Here is an 18,362-nt window from a genome sequence, read left to right on the forward strand (position 1 = left end):
CACCGCTCAGTCCACCGGCGGGCGCTGCCTCCGCGGCGGGCCCGCGATCAGCTTGCGCACGGGGGACTGCTCCAGGTGCCCGAAGGTCCTTGCGGCTGCAACGGGAGGAAAACCCCCGTTAAAGCCCGTTAAGGCCCCCTCCCCCCCCCCCACCGGGAGGCTTCCACATCCCCCTTACCGAGCTGCTTGGACAAGCGCTGCAGGTACTGCTCGCTCTCCTCGGTGAAGGTCTGCAAGAGCCGCCCCGTTTGCTGCAGCCCATCGAACTGCAGAGCCAAGGATGAAGGGTAAAACCCAAAATCACCACATCCCGGCTGGGATAGGGAGGGATTTTGCCCCTAACACCCTCCCTTTCCCCGAGCCCAACTCACCACCAGCTCCATGGAGGTCAGCGCCTCCCTCTGCTCGGCCAGGATCTGCTGGTAGTTGGGTTTGCTGCGGAGGACCTCGGCCTGAGAGGTGTGGAGGTAATCCACCGGCACGCTGTTATCCCGGTGCTCCTCCAGCCGCCTGCAGAACAGGAGTCATTTATCCATCAGGGCTCACAGCACCACGACGGGTTCATTATCAGTTTAAACCCCAGGCAGAAGAACGATGGTGGGTGCTGATTCCCACCTGGCGGCTTCCTCGGCGCTCTCCTGGTGGCGAAGCAGGAGCTCATCCCAGGCATGGGACTCGGCAGTTAACCTGCAGAGCAAGGAGAGAGCAGGGGGTGAAGCAGGGCCACAGCACAGGTTCCTTGAGGCAAAAATGGCAAAATAGAACAAAATCTGCCCCAAAATAGGCTCGAGGAAGGGGTGGCGAGCCTCAGGCTGTGCCCATCCTGGGCCTACCTGGCCATGTGCTCCTTCATTTCGACCACTGATTCCTCCACAGCCAAGTCCTGTGACACCCTGAGATGGGAGAGAGAAGCCAGTGGGATTTAGGGTGGTGCACAGGAATCCCAAGGGATTTAGGATCCTCAGTAATGACCCCCTAGTATTCAGTGCTGGTTGCCCAGCAGCATCAGCCCCAGGAACCCCAGTAGCCACAGGCAAGGATGCCCCAGGAGCCCCAGTAGCTGCAGGCAATGGGGTCACACAGCAAATTCAGGTGAGCAGATGGAATTCCTTCCTCATGTCTGGTCTTTCCACTTCAGTCACCCCTCAGGCTCTGATCCTGCTCTCCAAGAGCCCCTTCCCACCTTTCCATCCCACAGGGATGAGCACGGCAGGTCCTTACCCTTCTGGTTCCTGGACACATCTCCGCAACGTTCCGTCTTGTTTCAGCTGCTGCAGCAAACACTTCAGGTCTTCCCCAGCTGCCTGAGCTGGGGATGGAGACACAATAAGGCAGGTTAACACGATGCTCACATGTGCTGCTTGGAGAACTGGGAATTCAGGACTGCTTCCTGGTGTGATTCCCTGTGGGAACGTGTTCTAGTGATTAATTATCCTGGTTCTAGAGGAGTAACTCATCACTGTGGCCACCGATTACTGTGTCTGTTTGTCTTTCCTCCCAGAAACTAAGGTCACACACAGCATCTTAATTAAGGGCTTGTAGGGACAGGACAAGGGGAATGGCTTTAACCTGCCAGAGGGGAGATGGATGATGAGCTCTTAGGCAAAAGCTCTTCCCTATGAGGGTGGTGGGACACTGGGATGGGTTGAATGGAGAAGGTTTGGATGAACCACCCCTGGCAGTGTTCAAGGCCAGGCTGGATGGGGCTTTGGAGCAAGCTGCTCCTCCCCTCCAGAAGATGCCTGGTGTCATTCCAAGAGGATACCAGGGAAGGGCTGCTATTTTGAAGTTCAGGATTCCCCTTCCTGACGTGCCTGTCACCCCTTACCATTGGATCTGAAAGCCTCTGGGTTGAAGCCATCCTTGTGCTTCAAGCTTCGCTCAAGCTTCTGGGCTGCAAACTAAGGAGAAGATGGAAAAGGTTTTAGTGGCCTTTCCTGAGGTGCAGGACAAAGCTCGTGGGGGGGAATCTGTTACTGAAGGAGGAAAGAATCCCTCCTCCCAGATCAGAACGTTTGGTGCCAGGGGAAAGGCCTTGCCTGGAAACTGGAGAAGAGCAGCTCGGAAAGCCGGTCTTCCTCTGGCAGATCCAGGCTGATTGCTTTGCTTAATTCTGGGGGAAAAGCAGAACAAAACTGTTCCAGAACCATTAAATGGCTCCAGTGTTCTCAAAAGACACTAAAAGCGGTTGTACAGCAGTGCAGTTTGCAGGATACGGAGGAGGAAAAGGAGGGAGAAACAGAGTTCCCCATGAGGAAAAGTCACACCACGGCAAGAAAAGGGCAGAGACTGCCAAGCACTCATTTAAGGCAGCATCTCCTTTTATCCTCCAGTATCTCCAAAACCACTTCCAACATGGACATCAGCAGGTAGGAGGTAGGAATAACGCAGCCACGCTATTAGTGTATTAGCTATGAGTAGTTATTCCTACTGCCATGAAATCAGAATTCAACTCATCTGATTCAACTGATTTCAACTGATGCGATCTGATTACATGATCTGATGAACCTTTATGATCTGATTTCAACTGATATGATCTGATGAACCTTTGTGATCTGATTTCAACTGATATGATCTGATTATATGATCTGATGAACCTTTATGATCTGATTTCAACTTATATCATCCAATTATATGATCTTTATGATCTGATTTCAACTGATACCATCCGATTATATGATCTTTATGATCTGATTTCAACTTAATTGATTCGACTCGCACAGAACAGGTAGGGTTGGAAGGGACCCTAAGATCATCTGGTTGCAAACCTCCCTGTATGGGTTGCTGGAGGGAGGGCTGGGACATACCTGTGACATCCTGGAAAAAAAGGCTTTGGAAGTTTATTATCTTTGATAAAATCCCAAGGGAAAGGGGCGGGCTCTTTGTTAACAGCTGCGGGGACGCACAGAAACCGCTTCCGGGGCGCGGTGGGCTCGGGGGATGGATGGGATGGAGGAGGAGGGGAAGGTGTGAGCCAGAGCAAAGGCCAAGGGCGAGTTTTGGTCAAGCAGTTCCCATTAACTGGCTCCCCAGTGAAGTCTGGATAAGAAAAGCTTATTTTCCTCTACAAAATGACAATACAGAGAACGCATACAATTACAATACGGGGGGGGGGGGGGGGGGGGGAGGTTGGGGTAACTGTTAATAGCTATCGACTAAAACAGAAAAGTCATGGTAAAAAACAACAGAAATCAGAAGAAGTCCGTTTCTTTTCTGAAGCTGGAAAACCTTAGAAGCGCCGGTTTTAGGTGCTGGCCCTAAAATCCGTATTTTTAAAAGCAACAAAGTGAATTTGGTTTGGAAAACGAAGCGAGAGTTCTCTTGGAACCATTTCACATCCCAAAGGGGCACAAACGGAGGGTGAGAGGTAGAGAGGTACCATTGGAATCCCAAGCTCTTGGTTCCAAGGGGGGGGGGGGGTCTGAGGTAATCGGCTGAGTTGTGTGAAACACCGGGGTTGGCAATAGAGCAACACTGACAAATGACACTAATGACCCCTTCCCTCTCTTTAACAGGTCCTAAGGACTTAATTGGACGCATCCGAGTTCACGCTTCCAGGGTCTCCGGCTGGGGAGGTGATGGATGAAGGGGTGGGAGCATCCTGCCAGCTGCCATTAGCCTGCAAGGAGAAGGAAAGACATCGGTGTCCATTGCATCCTTAAGGTCTGCCGGCCACCAAGTATGGCTCCATAGCTTAACAGCTTCCCAGAAGGGCAGTACCCAGGTCTTGGCTCTGCAATAGGGCAGGGAAGGCCCTGCCAAACCTCTTCCCCTCCCAGATTTGATGGTGGTACTTTATTCCCAGGGCTCTTCCTCGTGGCAGGAATGAACTGAACTGCACAGATTTCCATGCGGTCTGGGGCAGTATTTGAAATCAGGTCTCCAGGAGGGATTCCATGAAATGACAGGATCGGATCCTGTATGATTCTGTGAATTCCAGAATCGGACTCTGTATGGTTCTGTGAATTACAGAATTGCATTCTGTGTGACTCTGAAATTACAGAACCAGATTCTATATGGTTCTGTGAATTCCAGGATCAGATTCTATATGGTTCTATGAAATGACAGAATTGGATTGTATATGGTTCTGTGAAATTACAGAATCAGATTCTATATGGTTCTGAGTTACAGAATCAGATTCTATATGGTTCTATGAACTACAGAATCAGATTCTATATGATTCTATGAGTTACAGGATCAGCTTCTATATGGTTCTGAGTTACAGGATCAGATTCTATATGGTTCTGTGAATTACAGGATCAGATTCTATATGGTTCTGTGAATTACAGGATCAGATTCTATATGATTCTATGAACTACAGAATCAGATTCTATATGGTTCTGTGAACTACAGATCAGATTCTATATGGTTCTATGAGTTACAGCATCAGATTCTGTATGGTTCTATGAATCATAAAATCACATTCTGTATGATTCTGTGAACGGCTGGCGTTTTATCAATCTTTTCCGTATCCCACATCAGTCACCCGGGGGGAAGGGGATAAAAATTCAGATCATTAACCAGATCTTGGGCAGAATTTGTGTTTCTAAGTCAGTAAAACCTTGGTCCATCTTACATCTATGCGCTGCGTCGTATACAAAGGGTTCCCCACGATTGTGTCGTATCTTCCTGCCTGGTGTATGACATGATGTAGGGAATCCATCTAGAAACAAGGAGAGCAATGAGGATTAAACAAGATCAAGTGAAAGTAATGCAGTTGTACCTGGTACGCAAAAACTCTTTAACCCAGGGGCAGGTTTCCTTGCAGGAAGCCATCTTTCCTTTGCAGTTACAGCTATTAATTGAGCTATACACAGCTAGTTCATCAGCACGTGGAGTTAGAACGGAGAATCACACCTATCACTTAAAGATTTTATGACAGAGGAGCCAATTTTATGCAGTTCAGCTGGATTCAGACATTTAGGATAAGTTTAACAATGCTGTTAAGCACAAATCCTAAGCCGGGTTCTAGTTACACGGAACAAGACTGACTCTAAGATGAGTAAATACCCATTCATTCATGTAAAGAGATCAAAGAACCCCAACACTGCCTAATCCAACCAGAGCAAGGTCAAATAGAGCAGGCTGGTTCTGAGTAGCTCCAAGGACGGAGACTGCACAACCTCCCGAGCATCCTGATCATACCATCTAAAGGACAGGGAAATAGGATTTTAACACCAGGATAGTTTGGGGCTTTTCTTTTTCCTTACTGACCTGTGACTGCACATTGGCTCCCACTGGAGAGCTCTGGTAGGAAGTCAAGGACTGCAAGTTGATAAACGAATCGCTGGAATTTGTCATCTTAAAAGAGCCAGAGGAAGCTGAAAAAACAAACCCAAACCCACGTTTTACTGAGAAATAAAACCCACCCCAAATGGTTCTTCAACGAGTACTACAGAAGTTGAAAGGAAAAGACACCCTACAACTGGTTCAAACACTGGTACTGATTATTACAAGGAATAACGGGAGACTCCCAGGAGGCCAAACCCTTCCCTGGTGCTGTGCCTCACCTGAATTTGGTGTAGATGGAGAATTTGCCTGGTTGCCTTGAGCCACGACATTAGTTGCATCCACTGCTGTTTTTGCAGCGTAAATATTGGCTTCTTCTTGGAACTTCCCCATGTTTTTCTTGTAGCGAATTCTTTTGTTACCAAACCAGTTGGAAACCTGGAGGCATACATCACTCTTAGTATGAGCTCAAACTACTCCATCTGCCACTAGATTCACAAGCTGCTAGTAAAGGAGATGTTTTAAACTAGGCTTTGCACAGAAAATAACTACTAAACCCTTTGGAATCAGCAAAATCATGTTTAAGTGCTGGTAACCGAAGCCTGCTGCCAACTATGGGAGGGGGAAAACCCAAACCATTGTTTGAGGGGAAGAAAAAGGGTCACTTAATTCCAGCCAAACCACTTTGTACCTGTGAAACTGTGATGCCGCCTTTCTTTGCTAGCTCTTCTTTGGCCTCTTCACTGGGGTAAGGATTACTCAGATGTGAATAAAAATACTCATTCAGCACCTCTGTTGCCTGTTTGCTGAAGTTCCGCCGTTTACGCCTAGGAAACAGGATTATTCCTATTTAAATGATGTTATATATTGGCTACAGGACACTGTCAGCTTCTTTTCCCCTCTAAAATCCACGTGTTTGAGGAAAAAAGGTTAGAGTTGAGTGGGATTAAAGAGATGTTGATGTCAAAGTGTACCCTAGCAAGCAAAACAGAGGATGCATCCTTCCTATTTCAGTCCTTTCTAGGCACAGCTACAGGCTGGGCAGAGAAGTGATTCAGAGCAGCCTGGAAAGGAGGACTTGGGGGTGTTGGGTGATGAGAAACTGAACATGAGCCAGGTTCAGCGTGTGCTTGAGCCCAGAAACCACCCCTGTCCTGGGCTGCACCAAAAGGAACATAAGCAGCAGGTCGAGGGCGGTGATCCTGCCCCTCTCCTCTGCTCTGGTGAGACCCCCCTTGCAGCACTGTGTGCAGTTCTGCCCCATCCCTGGCAGTGTTCACGGCAGGTGGATGGAGCTGGATGATCTTAAGGTCCTTTCCAACCCAACCCATTCTATGATTCTTCTGCGGTGAAGCAAGAAAAGCAGTTCAGGTTTAAGCCTCTGCCGTGGCCGTACCTGGCGTCAAGGAAGCGCGAGCGCAGGATCATCACGGCCTCGCACGTGCTCTGCTTCAGCTGCATCTGGATGGTGCTGAACTTCCCGTGGATGATGTTCACCATGCGCTCGATTTCCTTGGGCGAGATGGGCCTCGTTCGACTCTGCTCCCTGAGCAGGTTCATGACGTGGGTGGTGAACTCACTGCAGGCCTGGAAACACACACATTTGTATCCACAAACAGGGAAACACGCTCCGGTCCGTTTCCCCGACACGAAATTAAACCCAAGCAGCTGCAGAGGAGCTTCCAGGTTTCAGCTTTGCTCTAGTTACTCTCACGAAAACAGCAACACAGAGAAATGAGACATTTGTTATCTTCAGTTTGATGTCCAGGCCCTCGATCTGCACCTCGCTTCTGCAACACTGAGATCCCTTCTCAACTGGCTTTGCTACCCTCGCAGTCCCCTGAATTCCTTCTGCTCCCTGTTGTGTCCTCACAACCAAACACCCAAGGAAAAAACAGTTATTTGTAATTGAGATGATAAAAACTCTTCCATGCAGAAAGATCACCTGTTCATATTTCTCTAGCTCAGAGTGGTATATCTGTCGGATCTGTGACAGCTTGGCCCTGTAGTCAGAGTGCTCAATGCTATTGTCATTTGGACAGCCACCTGATGTTGCTGCTACAGCCATCGGTCCTCCTCTTCCTCTTTTCTCGGGCCCGGAGACACCCTCCGCCAGCAACATGTTATCTAGTCTCATTAGTTGAGCATCTGGGGGATCTTCTTCCTGAATACCGCGAATACTTAACACTAGACAGACATAAAGAAGGAATGAAAAGGTTATTTTGGAACAGGGAAGAGCATCCACTTCAATTCTGGCAAAGCAGCGCAGAGGTTTCAGTAAGGTCTGTACAGAAAACAGGAGGGAATCTATAGGCAAGGGGCGAGCTGGAGCTCAGCCTTTCTACACCAAGGATACCACCGGGCTGTGCAGCACCTGGCCATAGACTGAAGCCTTATCAGAGCTGAATTATCTATTACAGTCTCTTCAAAATCTATCACCATCTGAAACAGGGACAAAAAACACACCAGAAGACAGTTTCCTTACGCTGAGGTTCAACAACCAGAAACTCCAGCATAATTCTGATGGAGAGAGAGCTTTGGAGTGGCTGCCGACCTGAAGTCACTCATCAGGACAAGGCAGATCTCCTCCAGAGCATCGCCAGCCATCTTAACCCAGCAACAGGCAAAGCAGAACAGTCCTGATGTAGGACCTGAGTAACTGCTGAGCACGGGCTAAGGCAGCAACAAGTGTTGGCTACTTGAAGGCTTTTCCAGCTCATGATGGAATGAATTCCTTTGAAACAAACCCAACCCAGCAGAGCACCTACTGTATACCCCCTTTCTTGTGTGAACATTACAGGAAAGGAAACCAAGGACTGTAGAGATAGGACAAGAGGGAATGGGCTCAAACTTAAACAAGGGAAGCAGAGGCTGGACATAAGGAAGACGTTCTTTACTGTGAGGGTGCTGAGGCACTGGCACAGGGTGCCCGGAGAAGTGGTAAATGCTCCATCCCTGGCAGCGTTCAAGGCCAGGTTGGAAAGTCTTAAACTGGAGGGTCTTAATGCCCTTTCCAACCCCAACTATTCTATGAAACACACACAAAAGGTGGAGTCTTATTTATTGTTAGATTTGGGTTTAGAAACCCCCCAGTTCTCCTTGCCCAGAGGTCCCCAGTGGCCTGGGAAGACTCCTTCTGGGATGGACACTCCAATTAAGTGGGTTTGGTGTCACCTTTCTACTTGAACATGCTGCTGGCAAACGTCTTTCTCTGCGCATTACGATGCACATCAGACAGCTCCCGTTGAAGTCAAGCTCCCAGCTGCAGCTTAATTTTATGTCACTTGTCTCATCATGGTAATCAGACATTAGTTATCATCAATTACACATCAGCTCGGCTCAAGCTGACTGCTGCAGAGCGCGTGGAACACACCTTCACCTCACAGGAAGACTCTGGGGGGCTGGCAGAAGAAACTCGGAGTAAACCATTCCCAACGGGTTGGTAGCACTTAGCTTTCCTTCCCAGTAGCTGGTGCCGTGCTGGCTTTTGGCTTCAATCTGGGAATAACACACTGATGCCTTAGTTGTTGCTTGGTAGCACTTACCCTGATCAAGGACTCCTCAGGCCCTCGTGCTGTGCCAGCGAGGAGGGGCACAAGAAGCCAGGAGGGAGCAGAGCCAGGACACCTAACGTGAACTAGCCAAAGGGCTATTCCATGCCATGGAATGTCATGCTGGGGTAAAAGCTGGGGGGAGTCACCCAGAAGGGACTGATTGCTGCTGGGTATCGGTTGGCGAGTGCTGAGCAATTGTATTGGGCATCATTTGAGTTCATTGGTTTTCTTTCCCTTTTAGTTTTATATTTTCCCCCCTTAGTAGTAGTAGTAGTAGTATATTGTACTTCAGTTATTAAACTGTTCTTATCTCAACCGTGGGGTTTCCGTCCTTCTGATTCTGGCTCTAACCCGACAGAGGGGAGATGGAGATGAGATCTGAGGCAGAAGTTCTTCCCTGCAAGGGTGGTGGGGCCCTGGCACAGGTTGCCCCATCCCTGGCAGTGTTCCGTCATACTCCAAGAGCTGGAGTTATGGCTCAACCAGTGATGGGCCATGCTTTAACCAAAGCATGACTTAAGAATTCCTTGCATAGAGGTAAAATCCTTCAGAATCCATCACTTTTATGGATGCTCAGAACAAACCCTACACTGGCTCAGGAAGCCCAAGGAACGCCTCCTGTCCACTAATACAACCTTGTGCATCCTCGGGCATGTCACCTACCAGAGAGTCATCAAATCTGTAAAACAATTATACCAAATGAAATCCCCATCATTCCTAATTAATCCTTCATTAAAATACAGCCCAACCTGAGGTGCTGAGCCTCAGTCAGTATGCAAATGCAATCATTACAATATATTTGCATCTCATTAATTAACGATTCGCAGTTGTCTAATGAGCTGAACAAGATCCCTGGTACCAAAATAAGTGAGACATGCTTGGACTTGCTTTTCTTTATAGAGCAACTGATGCAGAAGAATGTACCAGATGTGTCTGTTTGGGGCAGGATACCTCGCGTTGGCACTGAAACCTCCTCAGTTCAGGCCAGAAGCAACCAGCCTGTGTAAAACACACGTGGGGAGTCCCAGGAAGCATGAGGTGAGTGCTGGACCTGCACCTCTCCTCATCTGCAGCTCAGCTTTGCCCCAGACGATCCCATCCCCTCTCTTCCACTTGCAAACCCCAGTAACTCCCATGAAATCCCAACCCACAACTCAAGCTGTCAGCTGAGGAAGCTTCTATTTTACCCAAAGCAATCCTGAACCCCTTCTCAGCTCCTTCTCCACGCTACCCCCAACTTGGGGGCTCATTCCTCACAGTGGGGAGAGAGGAAAACGAATGGGAGCAGAAGACAACAGCGCTGCAGAACAAGACTCTGCCCCAGAAGGATGTCGACAGACTCGGCAGCAAAGAGTCAGCATGTTCCCCCTTCCCTTGCCAAGGCACATCTGAGTGCAGAGGTACCTGGTGCATTAACCCAGCTGAGTTAGAGGGAGGATGGAGGGTTGCAGCTAGAATCACCACGTTCCGATGCTGCCCCAACCACATTCCCTACCTCAGAGAGGCAGAACCCGAGCCCCGTCGCACAGAAGTGGGTAGAGATACATTTGCCATGCCTCAAGGGGCCTGAAGCCCACCATGGCCTCGTGTCCTCCATCAGCCCACAAGCAAAACCCTGAAGCATCATATTCAGCCCTATAAAAGCGGGTATCTTAACGCTACAGATGCTTTCGAGATAGGAGTCTGCCACTGAACTCACACACCTGAGGCACAACCCAACCAGCAAAAAAAAACCCTGCTGGGGAGATGAAAACTGCTCCGAATGCTTCTGTGAGCTCCCAAACTGATTAGATTTGATGCCTCTTCAAAGAACTGCCTATGCCCCAGGCAGCTCTGCAAGACTTGGAAATAAAATACCTGCTTTTCCCAGAACTGGTTTCCAATCATCCAACCCGGGAATTATCTGGGGTAAGGAGGGGTGGGGAAGGGAGCTGGGGCCAAATCCATTTCAATGACAAAGAGTCGTTTCTCATTTCTTTCTAATTACTAACCCAGGACCGAGGAGCATTTCTCAGCACCCTTTGTACAGCTGATCCTGAGCTATTGTGAGCCACACTCGTGCTCCAACAAAGAGCACCAGAAAGATGGGGGGGGAGGAGGAGGAGGAACACGTTGGAAACTGATTTCTCAGCTAGAAAAGAAGCTTGTGTGCCTGGGTCACAAACCCCCTTGTGCTACAGTAGGCCCAGGCTTTTGTTTGCTCCAAGCCATAACATCTGCTCCCCGCAATTTAAATAAGGAAGAGACAGAGCATCAGACATTCAAAAAACCTCTGAGACCCAAGCGAAAGCAGCATCAGGCTGGCCCTGGTTACCCCGGAGAAATCCCAGCTTCAAGCCAGAAAACACAGGGGGAGGAAGGAAAAACTGGATGAAAGAGCCTTTTTAAGGACAGTGATCCTTACAGCACGGACACACGTTAAAGCACGCCCGGCCAACACACTTCATCCCACCCCGTTTCTCTTGAGCAGCACACCGCTGTGGCAAGAAGGCACTACCTGCAACCAAACTCTCCTCACGTCTGCCTCAAAGCCATTAGAAAGCACAGCCAAGTGTCCCTTTTCCCCTGTACCAGTTATTTGCCAACGTGGTACTCTTACTACCACCACGATTCGGGTACCGGTTCCTTAAAGGGGAAAACCACCACCATTTGCCAGCTCACAGAGACAAATGCAGCCTGGAGCTGTAGAATCTATCAGGGAAAACACGGGCCATGTTAAACGGGAGCAAAGCTAACAAGGAAACATGAGGGTTTTGGCAAGCCAACACCAACACACCTGTTTTCTCCTTGATCTCACACAGGACGCTGAACAGAGCAGGCTTCATTCTGTGGCAGTTCAAGGCATGCTTTCTGAAATGGAAGAAGAAGAAAAAAGGAGTTGAAGGCCCACAGGAAAGGCAGAGCTGGAGTGTGCCACAGTCCCAGCAGGTTGGCACCCAGATCTGCTCCACGGGGAGACAAAGGTCCTTGTGGAGCTTGGGATGCTTTGAGAGCATCTCATGGGTGGCAGCCACCCAACAGGAAGGAAAAGCCCGGTGGGTTTAGAGCACAGGGAGCCCAAACAGGAGGACCACGGACTCGCAGCCACCTGCCCCATGGAAAGCAGACTGCACGGAGCGGATCCGAGCCCTGCACGTGCTAGTTCTGCCTTTTTGAAGCTCTTCCAGCATTTGCTGCCTCGCTTTCCCCCTGCTCCCCAGGAAGAGGCAGCGTTAATGACACCATTAACACAGAAGCCACGCTCATGTCTAATCAAAACAGCCTTGGGCTGAGCTGGAGCGTGGCGGTGAGCCCCGTGCAAAGCAGGTTTTGCATGGAGGGGTATTTCACCTCCTGTTTTCCAGGGCAGCTCACCCTTAGGTGCCCAACTTGTGCTGGAAGCGAGCAGAAAGCAGCAGTCTGGCTGCAACATCCACCCCCAAAAGTCTCCTTTGCTTCTTGTGAGCCCTTGGCGGGTCCGAAATAGCATTTCAATGGCTGCAAGCTGGGGCTGAGCTAAACACAAACCGGCCCTTTCCTTCTCCCGTGCCCGCTGGCAGGAGCTGAAGGCTTCCCTCGGTGACGCGGCCACAAGACGCGTAAAACCGGTCAGTGAGGGAGATGTTTGATAACATCAACCCCACACAAACAGCCGGAGAACAAAGGCAGCCGGGAAGGCAGCGCTGGAGCCTATTGTCCTCGCCTGACGAGGGGAAAACGGGAGAGAGCAGGAGAAGGGCAATGACTCCCGAGCCTCTGCACTGGCACCGGGCTTAAAAAGCCGCCTTTAGCTACGAGGCAGCAAAGATAAAACCAAGCCTAATCCTACCATTCCCAGGGCTGCTAACTCTGTGCAACCCCAACAGCCTCATGCAGAAGACAAGAGCTTCTTTCTTCGGTGTAGTCATATATCGATGTGGAAGTGCTTTAAAATTCAAGCACCTTTGGAGCTTCAGCTGGAGCCTGGCAGGGTTGCTAAGGCCGAATTGAAGTAATTTGGCTTAAAACAGCGGTCAGGCCAGTTTTCAAAGCTCATTCCTCAGCTATGAGGTTAATAAACGTACCCAAACCCGGCCAAACTTTAGGTTGAGATTAATAAACAGACCCAAAACGGCCAAACGTTCGGTTGAGATTAAAGAAACGGACCCAAAACGGACAAGCTTTAAATTGAGATTAAAGAAACGGACCCAAAACGGACAAGCTTTAAATTGAGATTAAAGAAACAGACCCAAAACGGACAAGCTTTAAATTGAGATTAAAGAAACAGACCCAAAATGGACAAGCTTTAAATTGAGATTAAAGAAACAGACCCAAAACGGACAAGCTTTAAATTGAGATTAAAGAAACAGACCCAAACTTGAGGGTGAGGTTAAAGAAACAGACCCAATCCGGCCAAGCTTTGGGTTGAGATTAAAGAAACGGACCCAAACCCGGCCAAACTTTACGGTGAGATTAAAGAAACGGACCCAAACCGTCCAAGGTTTAGGTTGAGGTTACAGAAACGGACCCAAACCCGGCCAAGGTTTAGGGTGAGGTTACAGAAACGGACCCAAACCGGCCAAGGTTTAGGTTGAGGTTACAGAAACGGACCCAAACCGGCCAAGCTTTAGGGTGAACCGGCCAAGCTTTAGGGTGAGGTTAATAAACGGACCCAAACCGGCCAAGCTTTAGGGTGAGGTTACAGAAACGGACCCAAACCGGCCAAGCTTTAGGGTGAGGTTACAGAAACGGACCCAAACCGGCCAAGCTTTAGGGTGAGGTTACAGAAACGGACCCAAACCGGCCAAGCTTTAGGGTGAGGTTACAGAAACGGACCCAAACCGGCCAAGGTTTAGGTTGAGGTTACAGAAACGGACCCAAACCGGCCAAGGTTTAGGTTGAGGTTACAGAAACGGACCCAAACCGGCCAAGCTTTAGGGTGAGGTTACAGAAACGAACCCAAAGCGGGTGCGCGGGGCTCCCCCTCCCGAGCAAACTTCGGCCGTCGCCAGCAGCCGCCGCTTCCGTTCTGCCGTTCCGCGCAGCCCCAGGCCGGCCAACCCCGTTTGCACCGGGTCCAAGGGCTGCGATGTCCGTACCCGCACCCCGCCAGCACAGCGAGGCCGGAGAACCGGCGCGTTAACAACGGCGAACGGCCGGTACCGAAGCGTTGCGGGAGGCGAAGGCACGGAGACACCGGGCAGCGAGCGTGGGACTTTCCGCTGCCAACGGGCGATTCCCCATCAACCCCCCGCCCGTTTTCCCCTTAACCGGAGCCGCGGCAACGGGACCGGGAACCACCGCGGCAGAGCTGAGCTGAGTCACGGCTCCGGGCTCTGCGGGCGCGCAGGCGGCCGGTACCGACCGGCTTCCCCCCCCCCCCCGCCCCGTTCCCCCGCCGGTACCTGGCCTGGGCCTCATCCAGGCTCTGGTCGGTGATGGCCATGATCTGCTGCAGGACATCGCCCGTGTCGTGATGCGCGGCCGGCGGCCCCGCAGCGACAACCGGCTCGGTGGCGGCGGGCGGCGGCGGGGCCTGGGGGATGCCGCCGGGCAGGGGTCCCCCGGTGCCGTGCGCCGCCGCCAGCAGCCGCGATGGCTCCTCCATAGCGGAGGGGGGGGGGGGGGGGGCGGCGGCGGGGCCGGTGCGGGCCCGGTGGCTGCCGCACAACGGGGCCCAGCGCCCACCGCCGCCGCCGCGACGTGCCCCGCCTCCGGCAGCCCCCGCGCTTGGGTCCTAGCGCCGCCCGCCCGGCTGCGATCGCGACCCCGCCTTCCCCCTCGTGAGTGACCGCCGTGGAGGCGGGCGGGGATGGGGTGGGTGGAAGGGACCCTAAGGCTCAGCCAGCTCCGACCCCCTGCCATTGACATGGGCACCTTCCACTCGAGCAACCTGGGCTTGAACAGGGATGGGGCATCCAAACCATCTCCATTCATCCCAGTGTCCCCAGGGAAGAGCTGCTGCCCAAGAGCTCATCTCCATCTCCCCTCCGGCGGGTTAAAGCCATTCCCCTTGGGCTGTCCCTGCATCCCTCATCCAAAGCCCCTGCCCGGGGGGGGGGGCATCCAAACCATCTCCATTCAACCCATCCCAGTGTCCCCAGGGAAGAGCTGCTGCCCAAGAGCTCATCTCCATCTCCCCTCAATTTAAGCACATGCCTGGTATATGAGCTAGAAGTTCCCCTTCAACTCAGGAAGACCCCTTTGTGTCCTCAGTGTTGCACAGACCTGGGCTTTCGAGGCTTTGTTTTAAGCAGGTTCCTGCATAAAACACTGGGAGTTCTGGAATAACACCTTTAAAGACCCCAAAGGCAGCAAAACCTGGCTCCCTACATCCATATTTATCAGGTGTGCATGATGAGGGAACCTGATTTTCCCATGCCTGGCTGCTTCTGAGCCTGTGGCTCTGGGAATGCTGACTGGTGCCATAGGGAACAAGCACCGCCGAGGAAGCACTGTATTCCACAGCCTTTTGCTACAGTGATTAATAAACCAGCGCCTCTCCTTCGCACCCTGACTAAAGGGGGGAAAGGAGCTGGATTCAAAGATGACAAGGAATTAAATGGGCTTGCAAAAAGTTCTTGCTGATGCAGGCAAGGGAACGGGGGAGAGCTTCAGTATCCGCAGCTCGCTGATAAATCACCCTCTGCATTCCCATTGCAAACGGAGCCGGCTGTAATTAGCAAGCGAATTCTCTCCCGTCAGCACAAAGAAAGGGGGGGGGGGGAGAGGAAAAGGTTCGGTTCCAAACCAAAGCCAGGGCCTCGGCTGCCAGCTGACGGGTCCTGCATTGAGCTGAAGGCCACAGAGCAGGGAGATGCCCCCCAGGGATGCTCTGGGCACTTCCACAGCGGGAGCCGGCGATGTGAGGGGCTCGGGGCTCCCGGCGAGGGGAGGCAGCGGCACGCAAACGACGGGCTCCCTCTGGAGAGCAAACCCGGCTCGCTCCCAGCCGCAGACCGGGCTCGAAACGCCGCTGCCCAAGGCGTTCGTGGGCTCAAATAGCTCCCCCTGCCCTGCAGGCTGCTCGCATGCACTCACCTCGCTCTTCCATCCGCGCCTTGGTGCGCTGCGAACACCAATGGCTTTCCCTTGGGCTGTGGGCAAAGCTGCTGCCCGCAGCCTCCGTGTTCATTTCCCACCTCTCCGTGGGTCAGAGAAGCAAAAGTGAGGTTTAAAAGCCAAGAGCCCAGCACCAGCTCCCCCTTGTTCATCTCACACACACACACACCCCCCCTCCTTGTGCTGCCTTTCCCCTCCTCCAAACCCACCCCAAAATCCGTATTGCCTTTGGCAGCAGCTCCCTTCAGGAATTCCAAGCAGCCGGGAAGACACGACCTCCCATTCCTGGAACCACAGAGCCTATCTTTGATCCAGCTGGGTGTTCTCCCTTGGCCCGCATTGGAGCCCTTGCAAACAGTGCCTGGGGGTCCCTTCCTTCCTCCCAAGCCGCAACCAAACCAGAACAGTCTCAGGTGCTCCCAAATAGCCAAGCACAACCCCTACACACACACACACACACACGCAGTAGTTTAGGATCATGGAATGGTTTGGGTTGGAAAGGACCTCAACATCACCCAATTCCAGCCCCCCTGCTAAGGATGCTGGAGAGGGGCCTTCATCAGGGACTGCAGGGATAGGACAAAGGGTGATGGGTTCAAACTGGAACAGGGAAGTTCAGGCTGGAGATAAAGGGAGGCTCTTCCCTGTGAGGGTGGTGGGGCACTGGGATGGGTTGCCCAGGGAAGTGTTGTTGCTCCATCCCTGGCACTTCTCGAGGCCAGGCTGGATGGAGCCTTGGGTGCCGTGCCTAGTGTGAGGTGTCCCTGCCCACCTTCAGCTCCTTTCCCACCCAGTTCCATGGCTTAAAACGCCAGCTATCCCATAAACCCGACATCTGTCTACAAAGCTATCATGTTAGGTTTGAAGCTGCCTAAGCAGCCACCACCCTTTGCTGCAGCGCCTCGTCGAGGACACGGAACATACACAGCACCCCTGTATTCCCAAAGAAAACCAGGAAGTCCCGGGGGGAGAAACCCAAATCCCTCTTCTTCTGTGACACCATTTATGGGCTGTCACCCCCCTTGCCCTGCCTTCCCTGCTGGGAGGGAGGTTAAAATCCCCCCTCTCCTTCCCAATCTCCCTGAAAACAGCGCTTCCTTCCCCAGCTAATCCCTGCGACTCCTCCTTTCCTGCTTTCCCTTCTCTCGCAGCCGGCTGGAACCAAGCAGGGATCCACAGGTCCCGAAGCGCTCGCTGCTGGATTCCAGGCAACCTGCCTTCATTCCCATCGCTCGGAGAAGCTCCCTGAAGGCTCTGTGGCCTCCTGCCTGCTCCTTGCCCTCATCGGGTGCTGTTTAACCTTGGTGAAGCTGCACTTGGCCGTTACCCAGCAGAGCCCGTGTTTATCCAGGAAGCACTGAAGCAGTCGGGATGCGCTCTGCTGGTCCAAAGTGGTCTGCGGAGACCTTAGAGCAGCTCCCAGTGCCTAAAAGGGCTGTAAGAAACCTGGAGAGGGGCTTTGGACAAGAGATAGAGGGACAGGACTGGGGAATGGCTTTAACCTGCCAGAGGGGAGATGGAGATGGGGTCTTAGGGAGAAGCTCTTCCTTGGGGACATTGGGATGGGGTGAACGGATAGGGTTTGGATGCCCCATCCCTGGCGGTGTTCACGGCCAGCTTGGAGCAAGCTGCTCTATGGAAGGTGCAGGGGCTGGAACTGGAGGAGCTTTAAGGTCCCTTCCAACCCAAAGCAGGTCCCTCAGGACAGCACATACGGGTTAAAGTCCCAGTGGGACCTAAAAGCCAAGTGCAGCTCTCTTAGGAGCCAAGCGTTGCCTCACCCCCTAAAGATCCATCCCACCCCCATGCAGTACAGTCAGCTCTTTATACACCCCCTGGTTAAATCAGACTGGTGCCAACCCCTCACCCACCCTAGCGCCTCCTTCCCCCCCTCTCTGTTAGTAAAGGGAGCTTGGCATGGGTTTAACTGTGAAGTTAACTTGGAATGAAGTAGGACTCGTGTGCTTCCTGCTTTGGGGATGCTCAAAGACAACGCCTATGGTTGCTCTGCCCCAGCTCCGGCACACCCAGCAGCAGCTTTCCATGAGTCCACTGTTGGCATCTTCCTCCAGCTGCTGCTCTTTCACCCCAGTGGGTACCTGCAGCCAAACCCAGCGTTTCCCAGGGACCAGAAGGTAACTAGAGCTCAGCTTTGGCACTACAGAGAGGATTCTGCCTCCTTTCAGCCCTACCACTGCACGGAGGCTCCCCGGAGCTGCCAAGGCTGGTGTTTGCAAGCATTGCTTGGCTGCATGGAGATGACCCTCCAGTTCTCTTCATGGCCTCGCCGGAGGCTCCCACCCCTCCAGCCACCCACGTCCCAGTCCCAAGATGCTCTTGAGGAGAACCAAGCTCCTCACTGGGGCGGAGGGAAGAACACCACGTCTTCCTTTCTGAAACCCAGGGCAACGCATTTATTCAGAGATGGGAAACCAGATTCCAGGACCGGTTTAATGGACGCAGGAGACCGCCACCACCACTCCATCCCGCAGGAACAACAAGTCCATGCGGACACTCGAGCATCAGAGCCTCGGGGAAGGCTGGCTGAGGCGATCGCTC

General features: G+C 52.2%; 2 protein-coding genes across 2 annotated transcripts; both read right to left on the reverse strand.

Moving 5' to 3' along the window:
* Positions 1-3: 3 nt before the first annotated feature.
* On the reverse strand, positions 4-2,183 carry DSN1 (DSN1 component of MIS12 kinetochore complex). Its single transcript, XM_057403557.1, has 8 exons — positions 2,040-2,183; positions 1,829-1,901; positions 1,222-1,309; positions 834-893; positions 616-687; positions 372-510; positions 179-266; positions 4-95 (listed from the first exon to the last, which is right to left on the reverse strand). The coding sequence occupies exons 1-8, from the start codon at positions 2,148-2,150 to the stop codon at positions 7-9; spliced, it is 720 nt and encodes a 239-aa protein (XP_057259540.1). The 5' UTR covers positions 2,151-2,183; the 3' UTR covers positions 4-6.
* Positions 2,184-3,418: 1,235 nt separating this feature from the next.
* Positions 3,419-14,349, reverse strand: PBX4 (PBX homeobox 4). Its single transcript, XM_057403567.1, has 9 exons — positions 14,147-14,349; positions 11,560-11,633; positions 7,175-7,416; positions 6,626-6,816; positions 5,921-6,056; positions 5,511-5,667; positions 5,215-5,321; positions 4,577-4,663; positions 3,419-3,619 (listed from the first exon to the last, which is right to left on the reverse strand). Exons 1-9 carry the CDS (start codon positions 14,347-14,349, stop codon positions 3,527-3,529), a joined length of 1,290 nt encoding a protein of 429 aa, XP_057259550.1. The 3' UTR covers positions 3,419-3,526.
* Between the last annotated feature and the right edge of the window lie 4,013 nt (positions 14,350-18,362).

Source organism: Pezoporus wallicus, unplaced genomic scaffold (genome assembly GCF_028554395.1).
Source record: "Pezoporus wallicus isolate ANWC-B61680 ecotype Strahan unplaced genomic scaffold, APGP_CSIRO_Pwel_v1 contig_7961, whole genome shotgun sequence".
Taxonomy (NCBI): domain Eukaryota; kingdom Metazoa; phylum Chordata; class Aves; order Psittaciformes; family Psittacidae; genus Pezoporus; species Pezoporus wallicus.